Source organism: Boeremia exigua (assembly GCF_020726555.1).
Source record: "Boeremia exigua strain MPI-SDFR-AT-0100 chromosome Unknown C7974scaffold_14, whole genome shotgun sequence".
NCBI classification, from domain to species: domain Eukaryota; kingdom Fungi; phylum Ascomycota; class Dothideomycetes; order Pleosporales; family Didymellaceae; genus Boeremia; species Boeremia exigua.
In genome coordinates, this window is record NW_025763531.1 from 674,273 (window position 1) to 699,851 (window position 25,579).

The 25,579-nt window shown below is 50.4% G+C and overlaps 5 protein-coding genes across 5 annotated transcripts; 2 read left to right on the forward strand and 3 right to left on the reverse strand.

Annotated features, from left to right (window-relative positions):
• Window positions 1–602: 602 nt before the first annotated feature.
• Window positions 603–2,005, forward strand: C7974DRAFT_466749 (acyltransferase 3; the record flags this gene model as incomplete). The annotated part of the gene is made up of 2 exons (XM_046146340.1): window positions 603–1,134; window positions 1,185–2,005. The coding sequence occupies 2 exons, from the start codon at window positions 603–605 to the stop codon at window positions 2,003–2,005; spliced, it is 1,353 nt and encodes a 450-aa protein (XP_045991801.1).
• A 1,629-nt stretch (window positions 2,006–3,634) lies between these two features.
• On the reverse strand, window positions 3,635–4,090 carry C7974DRAFT_380835 (uncharacterized protein; the record flags this gene model as incomplete). Its single annotated transcript, XM_046140551.1, has 1 exon — window positions 3,635–4,090. The coding sequence occupies one exon, from the start codon at window positions 4,088–4,090 to the stop codon at window positions 3,635–3,637; it is 456 nt and encodes a 151-aa protein (XP_045991802.1).
• A 6,289-nt stretch (window positions 4,091–10,379) lies between these two features.
• Window positions 10,380–11,371, forward strand: C7974DRAFT_380836 (uncharacterized protein; the record flags this gene model as incomplete). Its single annotated transcript, XM_046140552.1, has 2 exons — window positions 10,380–10,458; window positions 10,509–11,371. The coding sequence occupies 2 exons, from the start codon at window positions 10,380–10,382 to the stop codon at window positions 11,369–11,371; spliced, it is 942 nt and encodes a 313-aa protein (XP_045991803.1).
• Window positions 11,372–13,148: 1,777 nt separating this feature from the next.
• Window positions 13,149–14,010, reverse strand: C7974DRAFT_444736 (uncharacterized protein). The gene has a single exon (XM_046145522.1). It carries the CDS (start codon window positions 13,980–13,982, stop codon window positions 13,254–13,256), a length of 729 nt encoding a protein of 242 aa, XP_045991804.1. The 5' UTR covers window positions 13,983–14,010; the 3' UTR covers window positions 13,149–13,253.
• A 9,998-nt stretch (window positions 14,011–24,008) lies between these two features.
• On the reverse strand, window positions 24,009–25,011 carry C7974DRAFT_380839 (uncharacterized protein; the record flags this gene model as incomplete). Its single annotated transcript, XM_046140553.1, has 2 exons — window positions 24,009–24,124; window positions 24,261–25,011. The coding sequence occupies 2 exons, from the start codon at window positions 25,009–25,011 to the stop codon at window positions 24,009–24,011; spliced, it is 867 nt and encodes a 288-aa protein (XP_045991805.1).
• Between the last annotated feature and the right edge of the window lie 568 nt (window positions 25,012–25,579).

Consider the following 25,579-nt stretch of genomic DNA (forward strand, 5'->3'; position numbering starts at 1 on the left):
TCAGGCACTTGTACTGATCTATTCACTACAAGTCGGGCGTTTGAGCGGATTGGAATACGAGAAGCCCCACAACTAAACCCTCCAGTATAACATGATTGTTACGCATAAGACAATCGGCATCGAGCAGCGGCATTGGTAGCGCACATTTCAGCCTGTTTAGGTATCTCTCTTGTATAACATAGATTGATACCTATAGTACAGGTGACAGAAACCGGATCATTGTTTCATCATTGTCCCATCTAAACCGGACGTAAAAGTGCAGCTTCGTACAATTATTGGCTTCAAGCGTCATTTCCGGATTACTACAAGGCCCGCATTCTCTCTGAGCCTCAAGATTCCATCGGAATCCATACTGGGACTCTCGAAACGCTCAAGACACCACCTGTGTGCTTCTGCTTCCCAGCCCAAGGAAGTAGATGTGGATGTATAAACGACCTAAACGGCACCTCTGACGGTGAGTCTTTTTCTGATGTTCTAAATCATCCTCTATACTGACAACTGTAAGACTGAGCTTCAACGCTGGGAGGCTAGGTTGCTGTCACCCAATATCGTTACTACACAACTCATCCTACTGCACTTCTGTTAAGGAAGATCTTCGTAGCATGGCCGCGAAGCTGACCCCTCCGGACAGAGAGATCTGGTTGGATGGCTTGCGAGGCGTCGCGGCAGTCATCGTTGTATGGTTCCATATGACGGCTGGAAAACTTGACACCCCCTACCAGTCCTTTTGGGACGCGCCAGCATCTGCAAATCGCCATTTTTTTCAGCTTGTACCCTTTCGAACGCTTTTCGCGGGGCCGGGAATGGTTGATATCTTCTTTGTCGTATCTGGCTACTCTATCTCAGTACGCCTGATCAAACTACGTCACGAGGGCTCCTTCCTAGTGTTCTATCAAAGATTGACGAGTAGTGTGGTCAGAAGAATGTTCCGGCTATGCTTTCCGGTTGCAGTCATGATGGTGGGCAGCCATGTGCTCTACTACGCTGGAGCTTATACCATTACGTTTAGAGCGGGCACTGGGTGTCCAGGCGCTGAGCCGTGGAGGTCCCCGGTTCCGCATATACAGTGTCTGGTCCGGTCTTTCATTAGCATCATAAATGCCGAGAATATCCAAAACCTTACACTCAACGATCGTAAGTAGATCGAGACGTATGTGTTGACGCTTCTCTGACCATCTTGTCAGACTTCTGGACAATCCCTGTCGAGATCCGCGGCTCGATGAAAGTGTATCTGACACTGTTTGGGCTATCGAACGTCCGCGAGCCAGTGAGAAAATTGATCATAGTACTACTCTGTCTGCGATCATGGTGGAACGGAACGCCGGAGTTCATGGCTTTCTTCTCCGGGGTTTTGTTCGCAGAATCCAACGCTTCTGCAATGATGAAGCAACCCGATATGCAGACACTTGTGTCCTCTTCTCATCGCGATCATCAGGACTCTAGTAAGGCAGACCTGAGACCAACCCGAATGGCTACTCTAATGAAGTATCTGGTTTTTCTTCTTGGCATCTACCTGGTTTCTCTGCCAATAAGAATCCAGTCCGACGGTTCTATTGACGCAAACTTTCCGCCGGACTGGTTCTTTCTCAAATTATTCCCTCCACTGTCATGGTGGAACACGGAAACAACGATGCGCACATGGCATACGTTCGGCGCCATCTTGGTTGTTGGTAGCATGCGGGTGTTACATCGACTGAGGGCACCTTTTGAAACCAGGGCAGCACAGTTCCTCGGTCACATCTCATTTAGCTTGTACCTCTGCCACCAGACGGTCCTTCGCATCATGTTACACTGGGCTCTGCACTGGACAAGTCTATGCGTAACCGGCGTAGGCTATCTTGACGCTTATACACAGGGCAACTGGACAATAGTTTTCGTGGCCTGGATATTAACAGTTCCTCTTATAACGACTGTATTGCTGCTGACAAGTGTATACATGGCAAAAGCAGTGGACCAAAGGAGTATTGTGATAGGATCCAAAGTAGAGAGACTGCTTTGTAAATAGGACTATCGAGTACTCTAAGGTATTGCTGTTTCGCCATTTCTACCTGATGACAGGTGGGTACATGAGTTTTCGTTGAGAATGACTGACATGTAGCAGCTTCTTGTTGAGATAGTGGGTGGCAAATGTCCAAAAGCGAGTACGGTTCTCGGAGTAACCTATCAGCTGGCTTTCGCGGGTGTCTCTGAGGCTGGAGATTTGCTTCACTCACGTTTCTTGGGCCGTGACTCTGCTTTACATTTGTTGTCTCTACAATAACTGAACTATGATATACTTACCTTGGTCAACTGGATCTCAATCCCCACTTCTGAGGTGGCCTATCTATCGTATATCCCTCGGTACTACATCACCGGGAAATAGATAGTCATCAACTTGGCCAGGTCCGCGCGGTTGGGGTCTGTGCCTTGCCAATGGAACTGGTGCTGTACCCAGTACCGAAGGCTCCGAAGCGACTTCCTAGTCAGTACTTCACGATCTTCGCTGGTTAATTTTGAGCGACAGCACAGTTGCAAGAGCATAAGGACCACGTAACGTGATATCCAGCGGGGGAAGGCTTCGTATGGGCTTGAAATAGCCATTTGTGCGATCTCAACCTTTCCTGTTTCACGGGAACGAAGTCCACGAAGCATTTCAGAGAGACCGCGAGGTCTCGACCGAGGCCCGTGGCAACGGATACGACCGCGACGTTCGTTTAAGCATCGCTGACCGCATCATAGCTACTGGCGTGGCTGCCACTTGTGCGACTTGCCTTCAATCCACTCCTCCTGCCACCGCTCCTCATATGACGCTATCAGCATCGAGGTTACCGAAGACAAGAAGTGGCTCAACGTCTGCTGCAATGGATAGGATCAACACTGTCAGTAAGACCGATGTCAAGCGCTCCAAGAAGGTTGAGCAAAATAACGTCGGCAACAAAAGGTCCCTCAGGACACGCACGCCAACGACGGAGCTGACAAAGGTATCTGTCACGATGCGCTGCGAGCGTCTGAATTGCACAGCATTGAGCTGCAGCCAGTCGGAGCAGAAATCAATCTTCACACACATCTTCATGACACAACAACTGCTCGCCACCAGCCCGCCGGCCACCAGCCCACCATTAGCCCACCCGAAAGACCCGCGTACCACCAATTATGCCACAAACTGCACCTCATCTCATGCGCCGTTCTACCCGCCACGACCCACTACTACCCACCACCGCTAGCACCTACTCGCCGTCAGCCAGCCCGTCGTCACCCGTTTCCGAGCTGCCTGCTTGTCTGCGACCAGCCCATCCGCCCACAGCCAGATGCGCCCTGTGATGACGACCAGACCGCCCGATATCGGTTTCTTCGCACCGTATCTACCCGCAACAATCGGCTTGTCACACCCCATTGTCACCACCTGCGTGCCGTAAACTCGCGCCGCGCCCGTCGCACACAGCTAACGCTCATTCCTCTAAGCTCAGCACAGATGCCCGCCGGGAGCACGGTGGCTTACCATCCACTCCCTCGCACGTTGCGAGTCTGCCCACCCACCCGCCGCCCATGCCTCCAACCGGCGCGCCCTGCATCACCCGCCGCTCGAGCTGTCCGTCAGCGGGCACGCGTGATACTAGTGATACCTACCAGCCAGTCCGTCGCGGGCTGTCACTGTTTACCTGCTACCGCCCAGCTCGTACGGTCTGTGCTCTTGCACTGCCTCATTCGTTCCAGCACTTTGTATAACAACCCAGTTTTGATCAAGTTCTAGGATGGGAAACGGTCTAATGAAAGTGTCACGCAACCTTCCCAAATCCAGTCTATCACTTTTGATTGCTCTTAACTTTGAAGCGATGCAATCGCGATGCTCCGCCTCCGAGCTAGCAGTATTCTGTGAGGTATCCAGCTGGTCGGCTTCCGGTACCACGTTTCTATCCTGGATGTGCTCTGATTCTGACATGCCGGCAGTCGCGTCCTTGATCGTCTCGCAGGAACAACGGCTTTTGGTATGGTCGTTCTGCGGAAGGAACTTGCTTGCAGCAGATGCTGAGTGCCAGCTCTCCATACTTTTTCTGCACAATCTACTCGCTTGAACTGTTCCACTCGCTGCTCGTCCACAACGGCCTGTCATCGCTACCGCCTGCTCTCCACTAGCCTACTTGCCCATGATCAGCCCGCTCGCTGTGGCCCGTCCATTGTCAGTTAGTCCATCGCTGGCTGCTCCGCGCGCTGTCCTCCCGCCATGGCCTGGTTCTCGTATGGCCCGGCCATCCATCAGCCGTCATTTTTGCTCATCATCCAGGCCTATATTATGGAAAGCCATAGTCTCAAAGGACTAGCACGATACCGTTGCCCAGTCTGACACGCTCCGGAACCGAGACAGAAGCTGAGAGTAGCTCTAATTCAGATACAGGATAAATGCGTCCTCGAAAGCACTTCCGTATTATACTTCCACGCGTGAACTACCACTACCATAGTATCTGTCGCCTTGGTCCTCTTCTGGCTGGCTTGCCCCCAAGTCCATCTCCATCTATCGTCCGCGAAGCAATTTCCCCCCCAAACGAGGCCACATCCCTATCCATTCACCACGGTCTTGGATGGGTCCATCGCGTCCATCTTGAAGACCGATAGGTCATCGTCATGTTGTTTACCAACCGCCAACTTCAATTGTATCATCGAGCCGTAGGTCGGAAACGGTGCGCGCTGCATCAGAGCACGTGTGCTCCTCGAGCATACCGCATGTCTTTCAGCAACAGGCGTTCGTACAGTTGAACCCGCAATGCAGCAGCTCCGCTAGGCTGCACGAACACGAATATCCGGGAACATCCGGGATCTCATCTTCTCTGCACACCAAGTGCGTCGCCGGCCACTCCGAATTATGGCCGCGTCTTCACGCGAGCTGTCATCGCCCAGCGATTGACTCGTGCACCCGGCTCCCAGTAGCTGCGTGGCTTTGTTGAGAAATCGAGAGACATGGCCACGAAACAGCAAGAGTGGCGTGCGTGCAGCCCGAGGGTGTGTTGCAGTGACACGCCCTCCTTTCCCACGCGCAAGCTTGTCGCGCTGGATGGACGGAGGTGGGCGGCGATTGTATGTGAGCGGGCTAGGGCAGACGTAGAGGCTGTATATTCTGGTGTTGAGCATGTGCGACACGTGCCAGTACTCGAGCGATGCGTCGGCTGCCTCTTGGAGAGCTTGTCACGATGTGAGGCTGGAACGTCGTGGACAGGTGTGGGGCAGGCGCGAGGCTACATCGCGGCACGTACAAGTTGGAGAGGCGTCTTGGTTTCCTAGAAACACTACACGTCTTCACAAATCACAGTGACCCTGAGGCTGGGAGGTCGTGCTGGTCGGACGCTGCCGAGCTCTGCCAAGCTGAAACTGCAATTGTGAGCACTGGTATTTTAGTGTTCCTAGCGACATTAGAGGAAGTAGAACAAAGACATTGTACGTGTCAAGCAATAGTCAGATGGATGTTCCGGTGTTCAATGACGACGACTCAATCCGTGCTCTGACGGCTCGCAGACCGTGGCTCGCTCGATGCACCCAATCAGAACGCCTGACGGACACCCCGGTTGCTTAGTACCGGATCGCGCCGCTCCCACCCGTGCTCGGCCTCGCAAGTCCTCCGAAGAACGGCCAGCAACCGACGCGCGCCACAGCCTCGGCTTTAATGTCCGCACGATCTGCTCAGCGGCCTTGCTGGATCGGGATTAGTTTGTTGTGGATTCCATGAACGAGATATTGAAAGTCATCTGCATCTTCTTCGACCCTTCTACCTCCCATCCCCCCGCTCAAAGAGTACCTTTGCCTTTCCGAGAATTACTCTAAAACCTTACCAGCAAACCTTCTCGATATATCTCTGGCCCCCTTCCTCACCCTCTTCTCCTTGTACGGTGACGGATCTGAAGGGCGATAGGGAGAATGGAGTCGATCCCAGATTCAAAAACACTACGGTTTCTTGTTACAATTTTACCGCCTTGCCGCCTTCGTACATTCAGCGTGTCCGACTGTCGGAAGCAACCCCAGAACAATTCGAGATCTAACGACGTTGGATTAAAATTCTACTGTTCTGTCAGCCAGTGCGCATTTTCAAGAATGCTTATGCATGGTACCTACAAGTTCAAAGACATCTTGCTGCAATTTTGATTCTGCTGGCCACACATTACGCCGTGTACGCCCACCGCACCCGACATGCTGAGATGAGATGAACACAGGAAGCGGTTCGAGACTAAGAATGGACGCAAAGAGATCGTTGCTGTGTGTTCACTCTCCACCTCTCATGCCACCTCCTATGCCACGCGTTTGTACACGAGCACGTCACTATCTGCTCGTTACTGCTGAGAGCTGGGATGTTCTCACCGCATCACTACTCTGGCGCTCTGACGTCTGAAGCTGCATAGCCCCTAGAAGCGCCCATACCGTGTGAGGCAGCTCGTAACTCTTCAATCGAAAGGCAATCTTCTGCCACGCCCTAGTGAAGACGCCTACTCTCTACTGATGCAAAATATGGCAGTGTAGTCTGTTGGGAGCTTGCGTGAGTTCGGAGCGCCGGCGATTGGTGGTATGCCGGTGTTGATGGCTTGATCAAAACGTGCGCAGACCCGGACTCTACAATCTCTGGGACTGTGCACTTGCGCTGGGCGCTCTGAAGTGACCAAATCCGCAGTTGTTTCTGCACCATGGCTTGTCGGGTTGCTGACGTCGTGGGTGTGAGGAGGCTGGCGAGGTCAGCCTGGGAGGGTCATAACGTAGTTGGTTGTGACTGATCGATGCAGTAGATGCGTTCTCTGGGGTGGGTGTAACCCTCAGCTGCTGTTTCATGTGAGCTAAATTTTCTTTCCTCTGAAGCAGGTTACGCGCATACAGACAGGGTGACGGCGTAGCCAGCGCGTGCCCAGTGCTTCATCGCTAACCACGCGCGCATGGGACTGCAGTCAATATAGGTGGCGTGCATGTTTACAGTCGTGAAGTCTAGCTGTCAACAACTCATGGTTGGCAAGATCCTGTGCGGACATTCTCTTCATCTGCAGCTGCGCCTCTCGGCCATTGTGTGCGAGACGAATGACAACTCTTCGATGCAAGAAGGACGCCGGCATGAACGATAATGAAGATTTAGGCTTCCGACATGCAATCTAAGCCCGCTCAAAATCAGCGGGATGTGTGGCACATCGCTACTCCGGGAATCGGGTTCTTCGCACCGGTCGTACGGGATTGCACGGGTTACGGAGACGTTAAGGACATGTGGTCTGATGAGACGTGTTCAAGTGACATATATGAAGTGAAAATAAAGATTACTTTGCTTTATTGGCCACTGGGGACCGCCACAGTGGTATGGTACGGTTGAGTCTAGGTAGCCGCGCCGTGTTACCCAAGGAAACGGAAAAGGCGCCCATAGCAGCGCAGAGCAGCTTAACGGGCCTGCACGATTTGCGAGAGCCTAACTACGATCTTGTGCATTCTCGATCACGTCTGTCCTGCAGGCGTCTCAGCTCGCATCCACACACGACGAGGATGGCGATCGGAATTCGACAGGATAATCCACGCCGACTCGATAGCTCTTGGAGGTTCGTGACTCACTTCGGCCTGTTGTCATTGAGTTCTTTCGCAGTCAGTTAGGAGCTGGGAGGCGAGAATTGAACATGCATGGATGGACCAGTGGAGACGTGTTGTCTGGATTTTAGGAATGTCAAAGATCGCCGCTCATATGCAGTTCAACAAGTCGGATCTTAGATCACGTACACAGCATGCTGGGTGGTTGCAATCTGCCAGCGGGCTTCGGGTCCTGTTAGATAGACCATCCATTGGCTTGTGAGAGCGTGATCTGTACTAGACGCTAGCCCTATCCTGGCTGACAGCAACAGACTCGTCCAACGGTGTCCACTTGCACTATTCTATATCGATTTGCTAGGAGCACACACCGGGCCCCAGTCCTGAGACACGTGACGTCGAAGACAGAGCCGACACGCCCCGTCGCCGCTCTTCCGCGGCTACGCCTATCCTGATGCATTGGAAGGCTTCAGGAATACGGAAGAGGGGCGGAGCGCAGGCAATGTATGGTGAAGCTTCACTGTTCGTTGCTCTGAGCACAAGCAGCTGAGCGGAAGCCGATAGCGTCGAAGCAGCGCATCTCCACAGCCTGTATAGGTCTGCAAACTTGGTATGCGAGCATTATGCTTCTTGAACATCTGTAATGGCTGGATTATGCTGATCCGTTATATCACCAGCTGTAATGTCGCAGAATATGGCACCCTCGCATGCAAAACTTCCCCGCGTCTGCCGTTTCGAACGAGTCTATTCTCCTCGCGGAGACAGGCTAGGCCTGTCAATGCACGACCATTTACTTTGCTGGCGTAGACGCCCTCTACACTTCTTCAACACACATGGACAAGCACTCTCGGGCACGCTATACGGTAGTTCGTCTGTGTGCCATTTATGAAGCAGATCTGACACGACACAACATGGCTCCAGCCTCTTTGCTGATCCAAGTAGTGGTATCGTGGTTTCAACGACACGCTGTTAGCAAAAAGTTACGATTGATTCCCTGTTTGGAACCGGTTCCAGAGAAATTGCCTCCCTGATATCTACGTTCGCCTGTCTATTCGGCTGTGACTTGCTGCAAAGTCATTTTGAAATCGAGCCTTTCGGTCACTCCATCATTCTTTGAACCGACAGGCACTCTCTCGACAATGACAACATTCATGCCGGTCTCTGCGCGCCGAGTAATCCACGAGGTTATTGATGTTGCGGAATGGAGCACCACAGCGCAAGACTGTGGGGAAACATCCGGTAAATGAGCCGTCACCCACATATCCCTGCTTCCGCCTGTTTACACTGGTTCCGCACTTTTTCTCCCTTGAAAGAGACTCAATGACCCCCTTGTAACCGACAATCAATATTCAAGACACGCGGGCTTCCTGAGAGACCCCGTTTGATGCAGATGCGGAACCGTTTGAAAACATCAACGAATATCGGTGCCATGCTATTTACATGTAGTACAACTCTTCTTTTTGTCTTACAGGACCAACGGTGAATCTATTTGGGGGTAGACGGAGCTTCGAATTTATCGTACGTCGCCCACTGGATGAAGTCGCAAATCGTATCGAATAAGTGGCGTTTGTATGGTGACACCATAGAATAACCGTCTTCGTTCCTCGAGTTACACTCTTCGAATCTCACTACAGCCCCGCGAAGGAGGTACACGGACCTTCCTTGTTTCGCCCAGCGCCACCTGAATACAGCGTTTGCATCTCATACCGGAGTCCCACCACGGTTCAGCCAATGTGCGTTTGCTGTGCGACACCAGGACTGCTGTACAGTATGTCAGGGGTAAGTAGTCAATGTGTCACAAGACTCTGCATCAGCCAGCTGTCAACAAAACACAACCTATAGAGGTATATAAAACATTTCAGCTCTAATATTAGCACTTTGTTATTAAGTCTAGTGTGCTTTACTATTACTTGCAGAGAGGTGCTGCTAGAAGAAGAATATTTGAGGATCTACATTGATTATCTACCCCTGCTATACTATACAACCATTTCCAAGATTGGACCACCAGGCGTCTTTGTGATGGGCCACCAACGCGGACGGTTGACCTGTTAGGAGTATGATTCAACAGCCACGACACCTATGCGTACTTACAGACCGGACAATCTTCCATGAAACACTTCAGGGCACTCCATCACATGGATGCAAAATATTCGTAATTACCATGAGATGAAGAGTCAGATTGAAGACATTACTTTTGATACAGTCAATGGGAATGATGGAATGTCATCTGCGATGATGGTCGTGAACTTTCTATCATTGTTGTAACGAACTAGGGTAGACAGGGGTCGTCGTATGAGACCGACGGTTCACTTTGTTGCGCCTGGAAATCCATCATCTTACGTTCGTTTGCACTTATCTGCTCATTCAAAGTATTGCAGCCGTCAGTTCATCCGTGTTGCCTCATTAATGTTCCATTGTTTCGATTGATCGTCTCTCATTTGTCTAGTAACACGGCTGAGTGCATTGTGGAAACAAAATGAGCATCCTTCATTTGTTTGTCGTGTTCTGTGGTATGATGTATATCACGGGTAGCCACACCCACCAGACGTGTTTTCCGGCAGATGGGCATCCCCAGAGCTGAGGTTTGCGGCCGGATGTGGAGACTGGTGTGTCACTACCAGATTTGTTGTGTTTGTCGCGAGAGAGGTGCAGTATATAAAGGCCAGGTATTGTCTCTAAGCACTTTCATAGCCAAGATATCTGCTTGCGCTTTGCAGCAGTCACTCGTGCTGTTCTCTGTCCATTCGACGGGAGGATCTTGTCAAGACTCCTCCGATCGGAAGATCGGCAAACTTTCAGCCAACCATTCGCCTTATATTTGCGAGTCGTCCATTTGGTCATTGTAGGATCACAAGCTGAGAGTCATCAGAATGAACGTCAAAAAGTGCCCGTGCTTCGATCAACCCCACCATGTCTGGATTTGCACCAATCCACAGTGCACCGAGTCCTGTAAGTGTCTTTTTCTCCGCCTGACAAAAGCTTAAGCTTATCCAATACAGCCGTAGATATCCTTCAGAGGTTATCGCGCATGCTCCCGACCAACCCTGACCGAGTGACTGCGACCAGCTTCATCACTCTCAGCACATGGCCATCCTGTGTTTCCGCTGGCCAAACGCATGAGCCTCTGCGCTTCTTTACCCCGACTACATCCTCGCAAACCTTGGAGATGAGCGACTGTCCTCCACGCACTTTTTACTCGGCGAAGGCTGGCTCGACCTCTCAACTGTTTCTCCCACCCTTTCGGGGCCCGGCAAACCGCGAACATACGCCACCGCTGTCTCGAAATCTCATCAAAGTACCCTCTAGAACTCAAGTTAGGCGCAACAAACGCCAGCTCAGAAAGTCACGGTCTAGTACCAGCCTTACTCCCCGTACCAGAATCCTCCTCCCCGAGATCAGCCGTTGCATTCCCAGCATCGATACCCACCGCGCAAATCCCGGTATCACTAGTAGTCCGCCCAGCAGCAGTAGACCCAGAACTATCCCTACCCGCCACGACAGCACTGGCACAAGTACTGTACACAAACGCAATCACGAGCCGCTTGCACTGTTCAGACCGCGACCGGAAGCGATTTTCTCGCCTTCAGTCCCTAAGAACCCCCCTTGCCTCCGAACATCGAAAAGCCTCGCCAGAGCTGGGCCTGATGCTCAAGCTGACGCTGATGTTGGTGCTGATACTCCAACTGGTACTTCAGTTCCAACGGCCAGAGACCTCGCTGAAAATGGCGCAAGTGTTGATGCTGATGCTGAGACCGGAGCTAGTACTATTTTTGATCCTGCCGGCTCTTTTGATGCTGATGCTCGTACCTTTGCAGAATCTCAAGCTCTTACTGATGCGCTGGCTGCGACGACGGCAACGTAGAGAGTGAAGAGGTTTCGAACAAGGCCATCGTTAGAGAAGTGAACCGATTTGGTTCTGTATTGCGATGGCTTATGGCTGCTGAGGGTGTGGATGGGGTTGTTTTGACGAGCGCCGAAGTGAATTAGAGATTGCAACAGTCCGGTGGAGGCTGCGGTGGACACTCTGGCGAGGATGAGGCAGTATGAGAGACTGCGCAATGACTTCTTTTCGTACTGCGAGGTTTGAGGTAATCTGGCGGTACATTGGCAATGGTTTGGCGGACCTCTCTCGTCAATCTTGATGACTGCTTTCTCTTCCTTCTATCGTGCCTCCCATAGAGCGGCCGCTAGCTATCTTCGTTCACGAGCCAGAAGCATGGTGACTGAAGAAGTATGAGACGAGCCTTTTGCGCGCAATTCCTTGTTATTTCCAGTGTTTTTTTCAGGCTTACACTTTGCCCAAGTATGAAGCGCGGCTCGTATGCAGTTAAAACCGGCAATATGTACTGCTTACTTATTACATCCACTGGTCACCCTCTCCTTCATCGCCTCGCTTTTGACATCGGAGTTGTAGTGTCCGCGAGCTCCCCAGAGTCTCTCTGTGTCATAAAAATCTGCATTTTGAGGTTTGACCCCCTGTAAACCGATTGTAGTCTTTTATCATGAGTGAAATGAGTATTTGAATAACATCGGCGATACTTGCACAGCGTCGTTCACGATGTCGTCAGCTGATCACCTCAAGCTCATTACTTTCGGGAATTAACTACCCGTCTTGAGCGCCTCGCTACGCCGTAGTCGAGACTGATGGAGTCGTTCAACATCCCATGACCGTAGTAGTCCCGTAGATAGACTATTCATTCCTCCATCCTCACTCCGACCAGCGTCACTCCATCATCGACCTCAACGACGAATATAAAGCACTCACATAACTAACCTCATAATCGCCGTAGCTACCTTCATTCTTCTTTTCTCACATTAAATACAACAAAGATTCGTGCAATTTTTTGGTCATGAAAAAGCAAGATCTGATCATCAATCGGTACAGACTCTCGCTGAAGCTGCCGTAGAGCTCAGCGTAGTCGTAGTTCCTCAACTTCCATGTGACTTCGAGAGTGCTTAGGGCGGTGCGATCATCGGAGTGATGCGTGCGGGACTGTGGTCAGGAATGCAACCTGTTCGTGGGCGAGCGTGTGGATGACTTCTGAGTGACGAAGAGCGTAGGAAGCCATAATGAGAATCAGATCGTGGTGGTAGGTACGGTGCCTGTGGTGGTGTGGACTGTACGATTTCTTACGCAGTCAATCGTACACCGCGAGGTGAGGTCATTGTGACTGATCATCACAACGTTTTGATCAGCAGAGTAGGTGTGAAAGTCGTGCAAATCGGAGCACGTGATGAGAAGTATGGGACAGCAGGTGAGGGCAAGGCACTACTGACCAGCGGTTGTGCAAACGATTCAGACCGAAGAGAGCGTGCAGGAAGGCCCAAGTAGTGAAGTGCAAAGCATTTTGGAAATCAAGCAAGTGAGCATAAGGGTCAGTTGAATGCGGAGACGGCAGTACCGTTCACGACGGCAAGAGAGCACATGAGCCGAAGCAGTTACGCAAAGGACAGGCCATGAGCTGGATGAGTAGCCAATGCTATAAGTGACACTTGGCATGCAGCCCACCTATCATTGCATCTATCCGTCAACAAAACAAAGGTCAAAAAACTCAAAGTTGGAAAGCTGATTCGATTCAATTTGAGACTATGTCTACGCGGCGCTTGAGCACTATATCGTGATCTCAAGAAACATCGCACTAGAGTATCCATGTACTTGGTAAGTCTCCATCACGTGTTGTTCAACTAGACTTCATCGTCGTCCTCCGTGCAGAGTCGTGCGAAGTCGTGCAAGGTCCTGCGGTCTAGTCTATACCGTCAACCTTCATCTCCATGTTCACGTCGACCAACCCAAGGGAGTGCGCGTCGCGGCTGCCGAGGTGGGGGGCAGTTTCCTTGTTGAAGTTGTCGTTGTCGAAGTTAACGTTGCCGACTTGCTTGTTGTTGCCTGGCATGTCGACGTTGATGGCCGGCTTACTAGTGTTAACCATTTCGATGTTGTCAGCAGCCTTGATGGGAGAGTTGTCGCGCTGCTCGACGGTGATGTCTGGGAGCGAACCGGCGTTGAGTTTAGGAGCAGTAGCGAGAATGTCAGACTCGGTCTCGGTAGCGACAGGCTTGACTTCGGCCGCAGCGGTGGTAGGTTTGTTTGCAGTAGTGGCGGCAGGCTTGGTTGGAGTAGCGGCGGTAGTAGGACCATGAGTCGGAGCGGACTTCTTTGCCGCACTACCACCAGCTGTCACCATCTGAATCTCTGTCACCGTTCTCTCCACACCGTTGACCATGCGAGTCACTGGGACAGAGACAAAGCTAATGTCCAGGTACCCTCTGCCGATCTTGACGCGTTCGACGCTAGCACGCGTCTGGGCGAACGGTACATTCGTCTTAGTTTGAGAAGGAGGTGGGGCGGCAGTGTGGACTGTAGGCGGAAACTTCTTGGGCGTCATTGGAGGAGTATGGGCCGTGGTCTGCTCAGCTTGCTTGGTGGGAATGGGCTTGGAAGGAGCGGTGGAAGGGGTGTTGGTGTTGGTCATTGTGAAACCTTGAGAATGAGAAGTAGAGTAATGATTGTGGTAGAGAGGATGAGAGCGAGGAAGGCGCGGATACTGGGTTATATATACATAGACCCCGTGACAAACAGTGCGCGCTAAATTAGGCTTCTCTTCGAGGCTCGGGCGCTAGGAAGTTACGCGCTTTGCGCCATCCGTTTGCGACGGTCTTGGCGTCTTGAGTGAAAGCGAGTCCTGTCGAGCATACTGGATACCATGTGGCGTAAGAAGGTGCCAGATTACAGGTAATCTCCAGCAAGATCTCATCCTGAGGGCGGTGTAAAATCTATTGAGCACGGAAAAGTGGAGTTGCGGCGTACAATGCTTAGCACAGGCTGTTAAATCCGCGGTGAAGCAAGGAAAAGGGCTCAGACGCTTTGCAGTGACAAACAGAAAAACATTCGGTAGTCACTGGAGACGCTTTGAAAGTGAGACAATAGAGTGAGATGTTCAACACAGCCAGTGAAAATATTTAACGCGACCATGGACTAGGTAAGAGGCTCGTAATGCAGAAGCATATCCTCGGTTCATTTGAAGCCGGACTTCCACTTGAAAAGCGCGAAGCACACGCAGTCGTGAGCGTGACAACACCAAGGCCAGAATGTATACAAGGCTTTACATGCTTACATCCAGCCTCGATCCTATAGTCCGCACGATGAAACCAAAAACTACGCACGGATGGTTTGCACCAAGTCTGAACCAGACAGAATCAATGATTCGTCGCTCATGCACAGGTACCCTACCCCCGAGCCATCACATGCAGGAAGCTCTTTCGATCTATTGCAGTAGGAGGTGAATCGAGCAGCGTGAGAGGCGGTACGACGCACGTACTGTACTCTCGGCATCCGTGTGCGTTACAGAGAGGTCGAGTCGCGAGTACAGTCGGTGCGCAAGTAGGTAGCAGGGCCCCACTGATGGTGGGATTGTAGTCCAAGCAGCGGACATCACTGGAGGGGACGGGCGTCACAGTGCAAGGCCGACGGCCAGAGGATTGCAATAAGACCCATTAGTCTAGTCTCGAACTAGATCGTAGACGCTGGTGCTGGCATGCAATGCTTCAGTGAGCGTGCTGCGCCGCTGCTATAAGCAGAGAGCAGGCCATCTCGCGTCTCCTTCAAGAGGAGCAGATAGACGGCTCCTTTGCGCGAAGCTCTCCGTCATGCTCAATACCTCAAACTAAACTCCTTCCAGAGCGGCCTCGGTCATGTACTCCCGCCATCAGCACTGTCATACTTTGTGATGTGCGTTGCACAGTACCTATTGCGGGCAGACCGCGCAGGTCAGCGGCAAATACGAGCGTGCCACTGATACTGCATTCACATCACGGAGTCGCTGGTTGCGGTGTAGTTGCTTGGGTGAGTCGATTCACCGTACGACTGCTTGCTGGCAGTGATGGACGCAGATACTAATTCTTGCGGGCGCCAGACATGCTGCAAAAGATGTGGTGCTGTCGTGATTCTTATCTGATGCAATCTCTCTGACCGAAAACATCATTTTTTGATCGTCGTTCGTGAATCGTGGAAACCAAAATTTATGATTGCAATAGCGGATGACGGAAAGAAACGGCATTACTGCTTTGATTATGAGGTTCATCTTCGTATAATAGATCTACCATTGCATAGCTACGTCGGCGGCGACCTTCTCGAACGACTTGTTACATTCTCTCCGTGAACCGCTTCTGATCTTCGACCTCCTATTGGCCTTGTGGACGTCATCAATCTCTCGTTGCCCTCTCCGCAATTCTGTCCAGGTCCACACTGTACTCTGATGTTACTACCTAAACAGTGTTCGATGGGTACTTTCGATCTAATGTATGTCGAGCACATCCCTAGTTTTGCAATGTGTCAAGGCCTTCATATTCGTGGTTGTCGTCAGTCTTGATAGGCCAGAGTGGTAGTCTGTTGAGCTCATACACCAAGTTCCGATGTACTGCTACCTTATATGACTCGGCCCACACACAAGGATTGGAGGCCTCGGCGCAGAGATTGCCATGCCGCCATTTTCGGTCTCTGGGAAGTCCACTATGTCAAAATGTCGAGCCGACAACGAGCAGGCGCTTGGAGAGTTCAGCGTACGTGTCAAGACCAACACCAAAACCCCTTCAGAGCTTCTGCAGCACCTCACAAATGCGGTACAATGAGCAAAAGGAGAGAAGTTCCCAATCGCGACGCAACTTGCAAAGATCTATTTCTCTGCATCGCGCGCCAATGACTCAACAGTCGTAGGTCTTGTTGTGCCATATTTTCTCTTTAAGGACATTCTGCAAAGCGGTAGTGGTGAGCCTCACATCATTCGCAAGATGACATCAATTCTGATGCTTAATGGGTCCCCAAGGGCAATTTGAGAGTTACGAAACCGCGATCAGACTGGAGCATTGGCTGGATCCTTCAGAAAGACCTGTAGGATGATCGCACCGCTCCGCTCTTTGACCTCGATGAAGGAACCATCCTTCTCAAGTTTGCTAGGAACAAAGATCTGTTAGTACTCTTCATTACCTGCCAGATGAAGTCTGCATTTAGTGCCATGCCCACAGCCGAAATCTAGACTACCCGCGATCCGATAGTCGTCATCAACGCCATATTATATCGCTCCTTCACGACCGCTGTGGATCTGCACCATTGGTCTGTCACATGCAATGGATTAATGGCCCACCTTTGTCTACACTGCAGTGTCATAGAGGTAGGCTTTGAACTCCACCACTACATGAAACACTATTCAGTAACGGCTCCAGAGGGTGGATACAGGTGGCAGGAAGATTTGAGGATTTACCTCCGCAGTTTCTCGACTTTGCTCGTATGAAGTGCGTGATTTCCCTCCAAGCTGTGGCCAAAATTATTCGAACGAAAGAACGCGCTGCTCATCTAGACAGCTTCGCACACCCAAACTTTGTTCAAGACGATGATACGAGTTTGTGTGTCACTCCGCGCAAGGGTCTATAGTACATCGACCTGACAGCTCATCCTCAAGATTCGAGGTCTTGTCTTTCGTAGATATCGGTATCGTCTCCAAGCATATCGATCGAAACGATGTAGTCTCAGGTTCGGTCAAAATCAGCCGCCGCAGCGAATATGGGTAAAGTTCATGGGGGCACTAGCTACTCAGCACGCTTTGTCTACTAACCAGAAATCATGTTTTGTGACGAAGCAAAAATCTCTCGCCATCATTCACGGCATTGAAGTGATTCCTGCATAATAACTGGTCATCGCAGGACATCAGTGCTTTGCCCACCTTGGCCGAGGTGGTCTTAACAGCAAACAGTGCTTTCTTGGCAAAATGGAACGCCTCTGAGTTCTTTCCATGGATGGACTATCTGCGAAAGCCGATTGAACCAAATCCGCAGGTGTTGCTGTTCAGTGTCCATCCGCACGGCGTTGATCCGTCAATCAAGCCTTGTCGACCCATCATGACTGCCACAATGGCCCATCATCATGGCGTTATGCTGGTCTCCACTTTCCACACTTCCGTTGATGTCCTCTCTTTCATATGCCTTGAATCTGTTTTTGATTTAATGTAGCGATGGGGTTCTATCCATAGAGGTAGCCACTTGAGAGCCACTAAGCATGACCTTTATGTTTGACCAATGGTGGTGAGATTGCCTTCGAATCATTGATGAAACGACGACTTCTTGGTTCCCTTGTTGAACCATCTAACAGTCTCGTGGTACTACTAGTGGACTTGGTTGATGGTTTGTAGAGCGTTCGCACGGTTCTCGGGCTTGTAGTCGCAGTGATGAGGTACGGAACTCATTGAGTCAGTCGAGGAGCTGGAGAGGTCATGCATTGTCTGATCGAAGGACAGAACAGAGATAACATACCGTTCAAGTCTATCAATTACCCATGGTTAACTGCGGCGCCGTCATCGATCGTGTGCACCACAAAGTCAGATTTGAAACTGTGGCTTGCGCATCCATGTGCAGCCTGAGCACCTTTACTATGGTAAGACACGAGTGCAACCTGTATCTCCCTATACATCTTAGATCCTAGAAACCTCCCTTGACGGAATGTAGGATTGCAATCCCTTGCATCAAGAAATCTTGCCCCGTGTAAGCTCAGTACCACTGCAGTACTCATTGGATAGAACTAGCTGCCATTATACCCCGTAAAGCTTTGTGCACCTTGCATCGCAACTCGGCTTTGATTTTGATTCGTTACCCTGCCTTCGGTTCGCACTTTTTCAAAGCCTTCCTCGCCTCGTACAACATGTCGTTGAATCGGCACATTTTTCCAGTTCGGTCGTCGTACCCGTCCAAATTTTGACTACCGGGTGAGAATGATCAGGGTACTGTCTCCGTGAAACGGCTTCATGTATTTCATTGGAGAAAGTTTCTTGGCTTACAACTGGAAGAGTTGTAGGTGAATTTTGGAGCATTTGGATAAACTATTTCTAGCCTACGCAACATAAAAGGAGACACGTAAAAACGAGTTCGACACAATCATGAACCAGGACACCAAAACTCCAAAGCCCACAGCATTATCCCAAACTGGATCCATTTCTTCAATATGGCAACGACTGTGAAACGTACCATTGATTGAGTGACCGTGCTCATTTCCCATCACCATGGGTATCACCAAACCCATTCCTTGGAATAAGCCTAAGCTGACAAAGCTCTAAACTGGCATCTTTCCCTTTTTCTTACTCGACATGGATCCTCTCTGCACGTTGACCTCTGCAGTAGCCCTATCCAGGCAAAGTTGATTGGTTCGCTTCATGGGCGAAGGAGAGTCCACCTCCCTCTCATCTGGGAGCGTTGGCGATGAAAGGACGGTGGAGAAGTACGATCCTGATGGCGAGGATGTGCTTGAGCTTGTCACAGCATGGCCGCCAGGTGTTTCGACAACTGGGGTAGTGTATCTCGGTTGGACCAATGTTGCCTGTTGATACGAATTCTGTCGTGACTGAACTGGAGCTGGCCCACTTGTTTGTGGCGTAGATCGACGTGCGTTGGGCAATGATGCGGCTTGTTCGCGGTTCGAAGACTGCCGTTTATGATATTCTGCTGTAGGATCTCAGTTTGGCCCATGATGAATACTCACTAGCTCACCTGCCGCTTGGAAAATGTGCTCAGGCTGCCCGTAGCGCTTTGCAGCCCACCGTGCAGGGTTGGCATTTCGCTCGACAACCTCTTCTGGGCTGAGATGCGAGTCGTCGATGAGGAACGGGATCATCACTACGTGATCGTAAGCCATTCTGGCTGCCACTGGTAGACCGTTCGACTGCGCGAGCGCTCGATATATATACGGTCCATAGGAACCCTTGATGACGGATTCGGATGTTGATAACGTTTCTCTAAGGTATGCATGTATTGCAGCATAACGTCAAGGCGAGTGAGAAGGCTGAATGAGCAGCATCGGCAACTGCATTTCTACTTCGCCGGGCCGAGACTCACGGCTTCAGAGTGCGTGCCATGGTGTTCGGGATGCCGATGCTGTGAGATTCCGTGACAGCATCCGCACCTCTGGTACGGCAAGGCTAGCTTTCTGCTCCCGATAGCCAAGTGCGGCGAAGGCGGATTGGTTCATACGGAGCGATCGCTATGACCAAAAAAACCCCCTCCATTGCCCGACAAGCCCAGTGGAGAGGTAGTGCATCCTGATACGGCCATCCAGCAAGGTTGCAAGTTTCGAAACGGTCGTGCGCCGATGTTGAGATCTGGATAAGCATTGTGACTGGTCTAGGACGTCGTTCAAATCCGTAATGGAGGCATAGACAAGAATGATACGATCGTGTGTTGCACGCTCCCGAACGGTAACTCGCCAGCAAGGGACGGCCCGCAAAGGCTGACCTGACCGCATAGATGGTTTGACTGCGGCTCAGGCCTCACGACTGGTCTTGTAGGGGTCTGGGTTCCATTCATGGAGTCAAACCTTGCTGTATGTTCATGTTGCAACGTCTTTGATGATTCCAATTGTTTTTCGTAGCTTGGATATTCTTGGTAGATACCCGTATTGCGACTGCTCGTGAGCGGAAGTAAGGGTGCGACAATGTCAGGGTCCATTTTTAGTCAGACTAGCTCGATGCTGTGCAACACAGGGTCGACGAAAGTGATCGCCGTCGTGCAACATGGTCGTTTCATTGGTAGTAGATGTAATGGATGGCTCCGAATGTCTCCGAGTTGGAATGTAAACCGCAAGACTCGCTGGAGAAGCGGTGAGACCTGAAGCGGTACCTCATCGAGGCCGCAAGGATGGCGGCACACAAGCTGCGAAGAATGTTCTTCCACTGCTCAGAACTTGATGATGCTCAATTCCTCGCTGGAAACCAAGATCTCCGCCGCAACCACTATGTGTAAACAGTACGGCTCTCCAATTGCCTGTGAATGGTGATCTGCGTGAACCGAGACAAGGTCGCAGGATGAAGCGGCGGCAGGTAGACTTTCCATGCTAGCTCCAATGAGGCGATCGAAGGGCGATGGGGTCATTGCCCATGTCGGCAAAGGTGGTCTGGAATTTTGCGCAGCCGGTCGTTCTCATGACCATGTGATGCGATTGGTCTCCCTTGCATCTAAGTGGCATCCAATCCAGATATGCTTGACTTCCGGCTCCCTGCATAATGATAATCCTAGGAGAACTGGGTAGTGCGACTCGTCGCTTCAGTTGATACATGTGATTCGAGGACTGGTGGTGCATGTCGGAGAAGACTGGAATCTAAGAAGGATTGTGTCAGTGTTGTAAGCTCCATGAAGGTGGAAAAATCGGGATGTCAGGGGCATCGAGTCATCGGATCTGCCTGTAAATCAGTTCAGTGATGAGCAGCGGCAGACGACACTCATATAACTTGATCGTAGGACCGATAGCCCACGTATTCGGCGATTGTGGCGGTCTTGAAGACATAACGGCCCTTCTGAACAGTCTTCTGCGTCATTTACGAGGCTCTTCTGTGCTGCATCTACTTAGTTACCGGACGTAATCCCTTGCGCGGACTGTACTTACTCTTTCCTTGCTTACTTACACTTATTCAAGACGTGGTCACGTCTTTCCGCTACCTTGTGACCGCCCGAGGGCGAACGTCACATCCCCTGTGGCTCCATCTTGACTATAATCACGATGGACCTACTGCTATTTGTGCCCCTGACAAGATTGCTGGGAATTTCACTAACGTTGGTGCTGATTGCCAAGATGTGAAGGGCAAATTGCGAAAGCCGTCATGGTAGCAAAATTGCTGATTCGTAATTTTCTGAACGCCGTGTCGTTGTTTCATGTAGAGATGTTAACACTTGCTCTGTATTGCACATGTTGTAGCGTCTCTTGACTTTAGCCCAAAAAACATTTAAATGATTGTTTCGGATCTGGTAACAACTCATTCCCCTGACGCAGGAAGGACCTTGATCCGCTCTTCATCGGTCCTGATCTAGCTCTTATTGAGTGTTAATCTTCCGTCCAACAATACCATCCATCGTCATCTGGACCTTCAACATGTTATTGCCATACGCCGGGTGAGTGCTGAGCATGCTTACATGCTACGTCATGGCTATATAACAGCGCCTCGGTCGGCGGTGTTATCCTTGTCGTCTGCGTATGGTCTCGACTGGTTCTCATAGAGCCCAGAGAGCTCTACATTGAAAAAGATGCGACAATCTAAGCTTTTTATGGATCAGAAACTCAGAAGATCAACAATAACTAACACGTTCAGAGCCGCGCTTTTCATCTTATGACATTTACACCAAGCCTCTCGGTAATAACGCACTGATGGCAATCGTCTGCAAGGGATCGAGCGCGGGGCATTGTCACACTGGATTAATAGGACCGCGTCTATGGCGGCTAGACCTCTTCCTGTCGCACAGACCAATACAAGCGCTGCTTTAGTCTAAGCATCCTCTGCATCCGGTAGATTGCTGCTCAAATTTATCAGGTCCCTTGCGGTGTGTAAGTGCAATACGTGGTGGGAATGTTCCGGCTGTCAGCAGGTAATCTTCATGAGGTTGGTCCTGGGCACCGTCTGGTCTGCGCTGAGATTAAGCCGATAATCAGATGATGCAGGGTAAGCCAAGACAGTAAGGTTGTGCCCGACTGCGCGCTTCCTTTTTCCCTTGGCACGCTTGTTCCAGCCACCGACGGGCAAAAACAGTTTCAGATTTCAGATCAACTGCAATACTAGATAATCTTAAATCGCACGCAATCCAAGGACGTGTCTAAATCGTCTGGGCATCCTTAAATGTGTCAATCACTATTCTATGGGGATGAGTTCCCTGACGGTGTCACCGTGCCGCTACCGATGAAGTACATGAGTGTATGCCTTGTAGATTCCGGATCACGGAGTCTGATGCATGCAGATGATTCTCCTGCGTCTTTTGATGTCGCATCTTGTACAAAGAGCATCAGATATCTGCATCTGTATGTATACATCTAGCAGTTCTTTCGTTGCATACTTCAAGTGCGGAGATGGTCCATGGCCACTCGTCCTTACAGTTGAAGCTTACCAACGTTCAAAAGATCTGACCGATGATTTCTTACTGCTCAGTCTAAACACAGGGCCATAAGCAGAGCATTTTTCATGATGAAGAGTCTCCCCTAAAGCTTGCCGCTAGGTTCATGAATCGTAGGTTGGATTCTAGTATCAACGCGGAATCGATTCCTTGCTCTCACTGCGTTTCACATACCACATGATATTCCTATCGTACCACGTAGCCGTTCACGTTCTCACTTTTCGTTAAAGCAGTGTCATCGACGTCCGTTTGCTGTCTTCATATCCGCCACCCTCTGCATATATACCGTCGCTCAAATCTTTAATTACCATTTGTCGCACTACATTCCGCAATAATACTTCAAAGTTCTCCACCTTGAAACCGTATCTATACTCATATGACTTGGGTGTACGATGCGAGGATGCGATTCTACGAAGTTACATCTCAACAGGTCCGAGGCTCACCTCTGTCCACATTCGGGGATCATCGCAAGGTATTATCAAATGTCGAACAGGTTCCAAATCGTTTTCGTTTTGGACTCTGAGACATGGATACTATCATTCCTATGCATCTGGTGACAGTACTCACCACAGACGCAGAGTACGCTACGGCGTAGTCTATTGAACCTGGCAGAAAAGAGTGCGCTGATGAGGCGATGCCGGAGAATGAGATTAGGAGAATTCTAGATATCTCATTGTGTAGCAGTCGACACGAACTGTGACTGATCTGTGTTGTCTTTCGGTCGATTCGCCGAATGGCTCGCTGAAAGCAAACAAAGCGAACAAATCAAAGAGAGGCAACAAAGCGTACAAAGGCAACAAAGCGAACAGGAGATTATAATAAGCAAAGAAACCAAGCAGGTAATGGGAATCGAGAGATTCGCAAATAAATCAATGCAACAAGGCAATGGTAGCACTAGGTAGTGCTGTTGCCACCGAACCTAATTCCGATTCGCGCAGAAGAGCGAGGAGGGGTGGAGCTTGAGGGAGCGCGAGACTTTCACCGAGAACGCAGATCCCTTTGAACGCGACGGGGGACACTGTTGAGCCTCTTCAGCCTAGCACTGCTGTTTTGCTGCGTCATCAGCACCGAGCTGCGTTTTGACGACTTTGAAAGCCCCTTTGATCTTGTTCGGACGGTCGCTCACAGCCCACTCAAGGACATTCCGGGATATCTTTCTCGTCTGAACCGTCTACATCTGCTCTGTAGCATTGCCATGCAGATCTGCCATGACTATCCGCCTCTTGTAGTACACATTGTCAGCGTCAATCCAGTGCATGTAAATTGCAACATCCTCAGTGTCGTACGCGAGGGAGAAGTGGAGGATGTCTTTCTCGGTAACTAAAAATCCAGCCTCACTCAGGAACGCACGCATTTGATCGTTAGCTGCGACGCCATGACGAGCTTATTCCCTCTCAGCGTGAAGTAGACTCTCACCCATTGCACTACTGAACATTTGCCCCCTCAACCACAGCGAGCTCGCATTCCATCCTTCGATCCGAGTGCGATCGATTGTATCAACCCCACATGAGTCGTGCATCGTGACTGTAAATCTACTAAAGCTCAAGATACCTAGTGCGGATCTATCAAATTTATCTGCATGATTTCAACTATGGGACACCAAAATAATACAGGAAACAGAACGATGCAAGGCTCCGCAGCGTGACGTCACAAATGAATCTCAACTTTGATTGCATGGCATCCTCGAATGTGCAGCTACCGCAACCTACGTAGACGAAAAAGGTGTCTGAGATACGCAAACACAGCCCAAACAACAAATCGGTCTTCAGCCGTTCATTACAATCCACACGCAAGTTCAAACAAGCGAGCTTTTCCCACACAAAACTTCTATAGAGACATACGTTCACGAGGTTGATACATCTCAAAGCGACAAACTGGGCAACAGTTGGACATCAACATAGCGGAGTCGTTCACCCACATATCCAAACACTCCTCATGGAAGATATGGCGACATGATGTAACAACAAGATTCCCACCATCAAGGTGAAGAATACTGCTCAGGCAGCAGGCGCAGGTATCATCTTGGAAAATTGTACGACGATCCACGGAGTCGCAGAACATCGACGTTAGAATACGGGTCCCGACGGCACGGTACCCGACGTCTCGAGCATCAATCGAGGTCGGATTCTCAACAGATCGTTGAGTCGTTCGGGAAGTCAGTGGATGATCGATAGCCAGAGTAGCTGGCTCAGTAGCTGCAACAATCGGTAGATCAAGACGACGGAGAGCAGCTTGTTGACGATCATGTACCTCCTGTCGATCTCGTCGGTCCTGCTCCTCTGCCAATTGACCTTCCCGCAGATTGTACTGTTCAATTTTACGCCATAGGCTTTGCCCAATCTTTGAATGATGTACAGCATCTTGACATGTGGCCATAGCTGCTCTACACTCACTCTCCTGTTGTTCGAGAGAGTTTGCGACCAAAAGGAGCCCAGACCGACTATTTTCGCAACAGTTTTGAAGCCTGGCCATGTATTGTTGTCGCTTCTCCATGATATAACGTTGCTGCTCTGTCTTCTGTACCAGTTCAACGCGGGACCTATCTTCCTCGGCCTGGAAGTATGCTTGTCGCTCTCGAGCTTCCTCTACCATTCTGACATATGTAGCGTTCATTGTCTTTGTTGTTTTTGTTGGTTCATATAATGCGTGGGTTGTCGTTGAATTTTCTGAGTCGAGTTGAGTTATTGATGTTCTTGTGCTGTGTTGTCGTAAGGTGTCTGTCCGGTGGGAGTGTTTTAGAGTCAGGAGTACCTACCTTTATGATATCTATCAACACCGCATCGTGAGGGTCATCACATTTGTACAAAGTCATTACACAATGCTTGCGTACGGACTTTGCTAACACACATTAAAAGGCTTGGCTGAACGATGCACAACTAATGACACGCAATGATGGTGCCCGAACTTTCGTCTAAGAGACAGACAAGGAGGGCTGACGTCACACTTGTATTGTGATTTACTTAAATTGGCATTCAAAAGTAAGAGGGTGATGTTTCCATGCCAGTTCGGCCTACGGTAGCTGCTTACTAACTATGGCTCCGGGAATACCGGCGAGCTCGATCAAAGATACGTGATATCGCAAACAAAAGCATTTTCTGTTGTTGAGATTCACCCTCGAAGTGAAGACACCCCCCCACATCTCTCAGCCTGCTTCCTACAT

Excerpts from the sequence above, each read along its gene's own strand:
- C7974DRAFT_444736 (XM_046145522.1), bottom strand. The coding sequence starts at position 13,982 with ATGACCAACACCAACACCCCTTCCACCGCTCCTTCCAAGCCCATTCCC.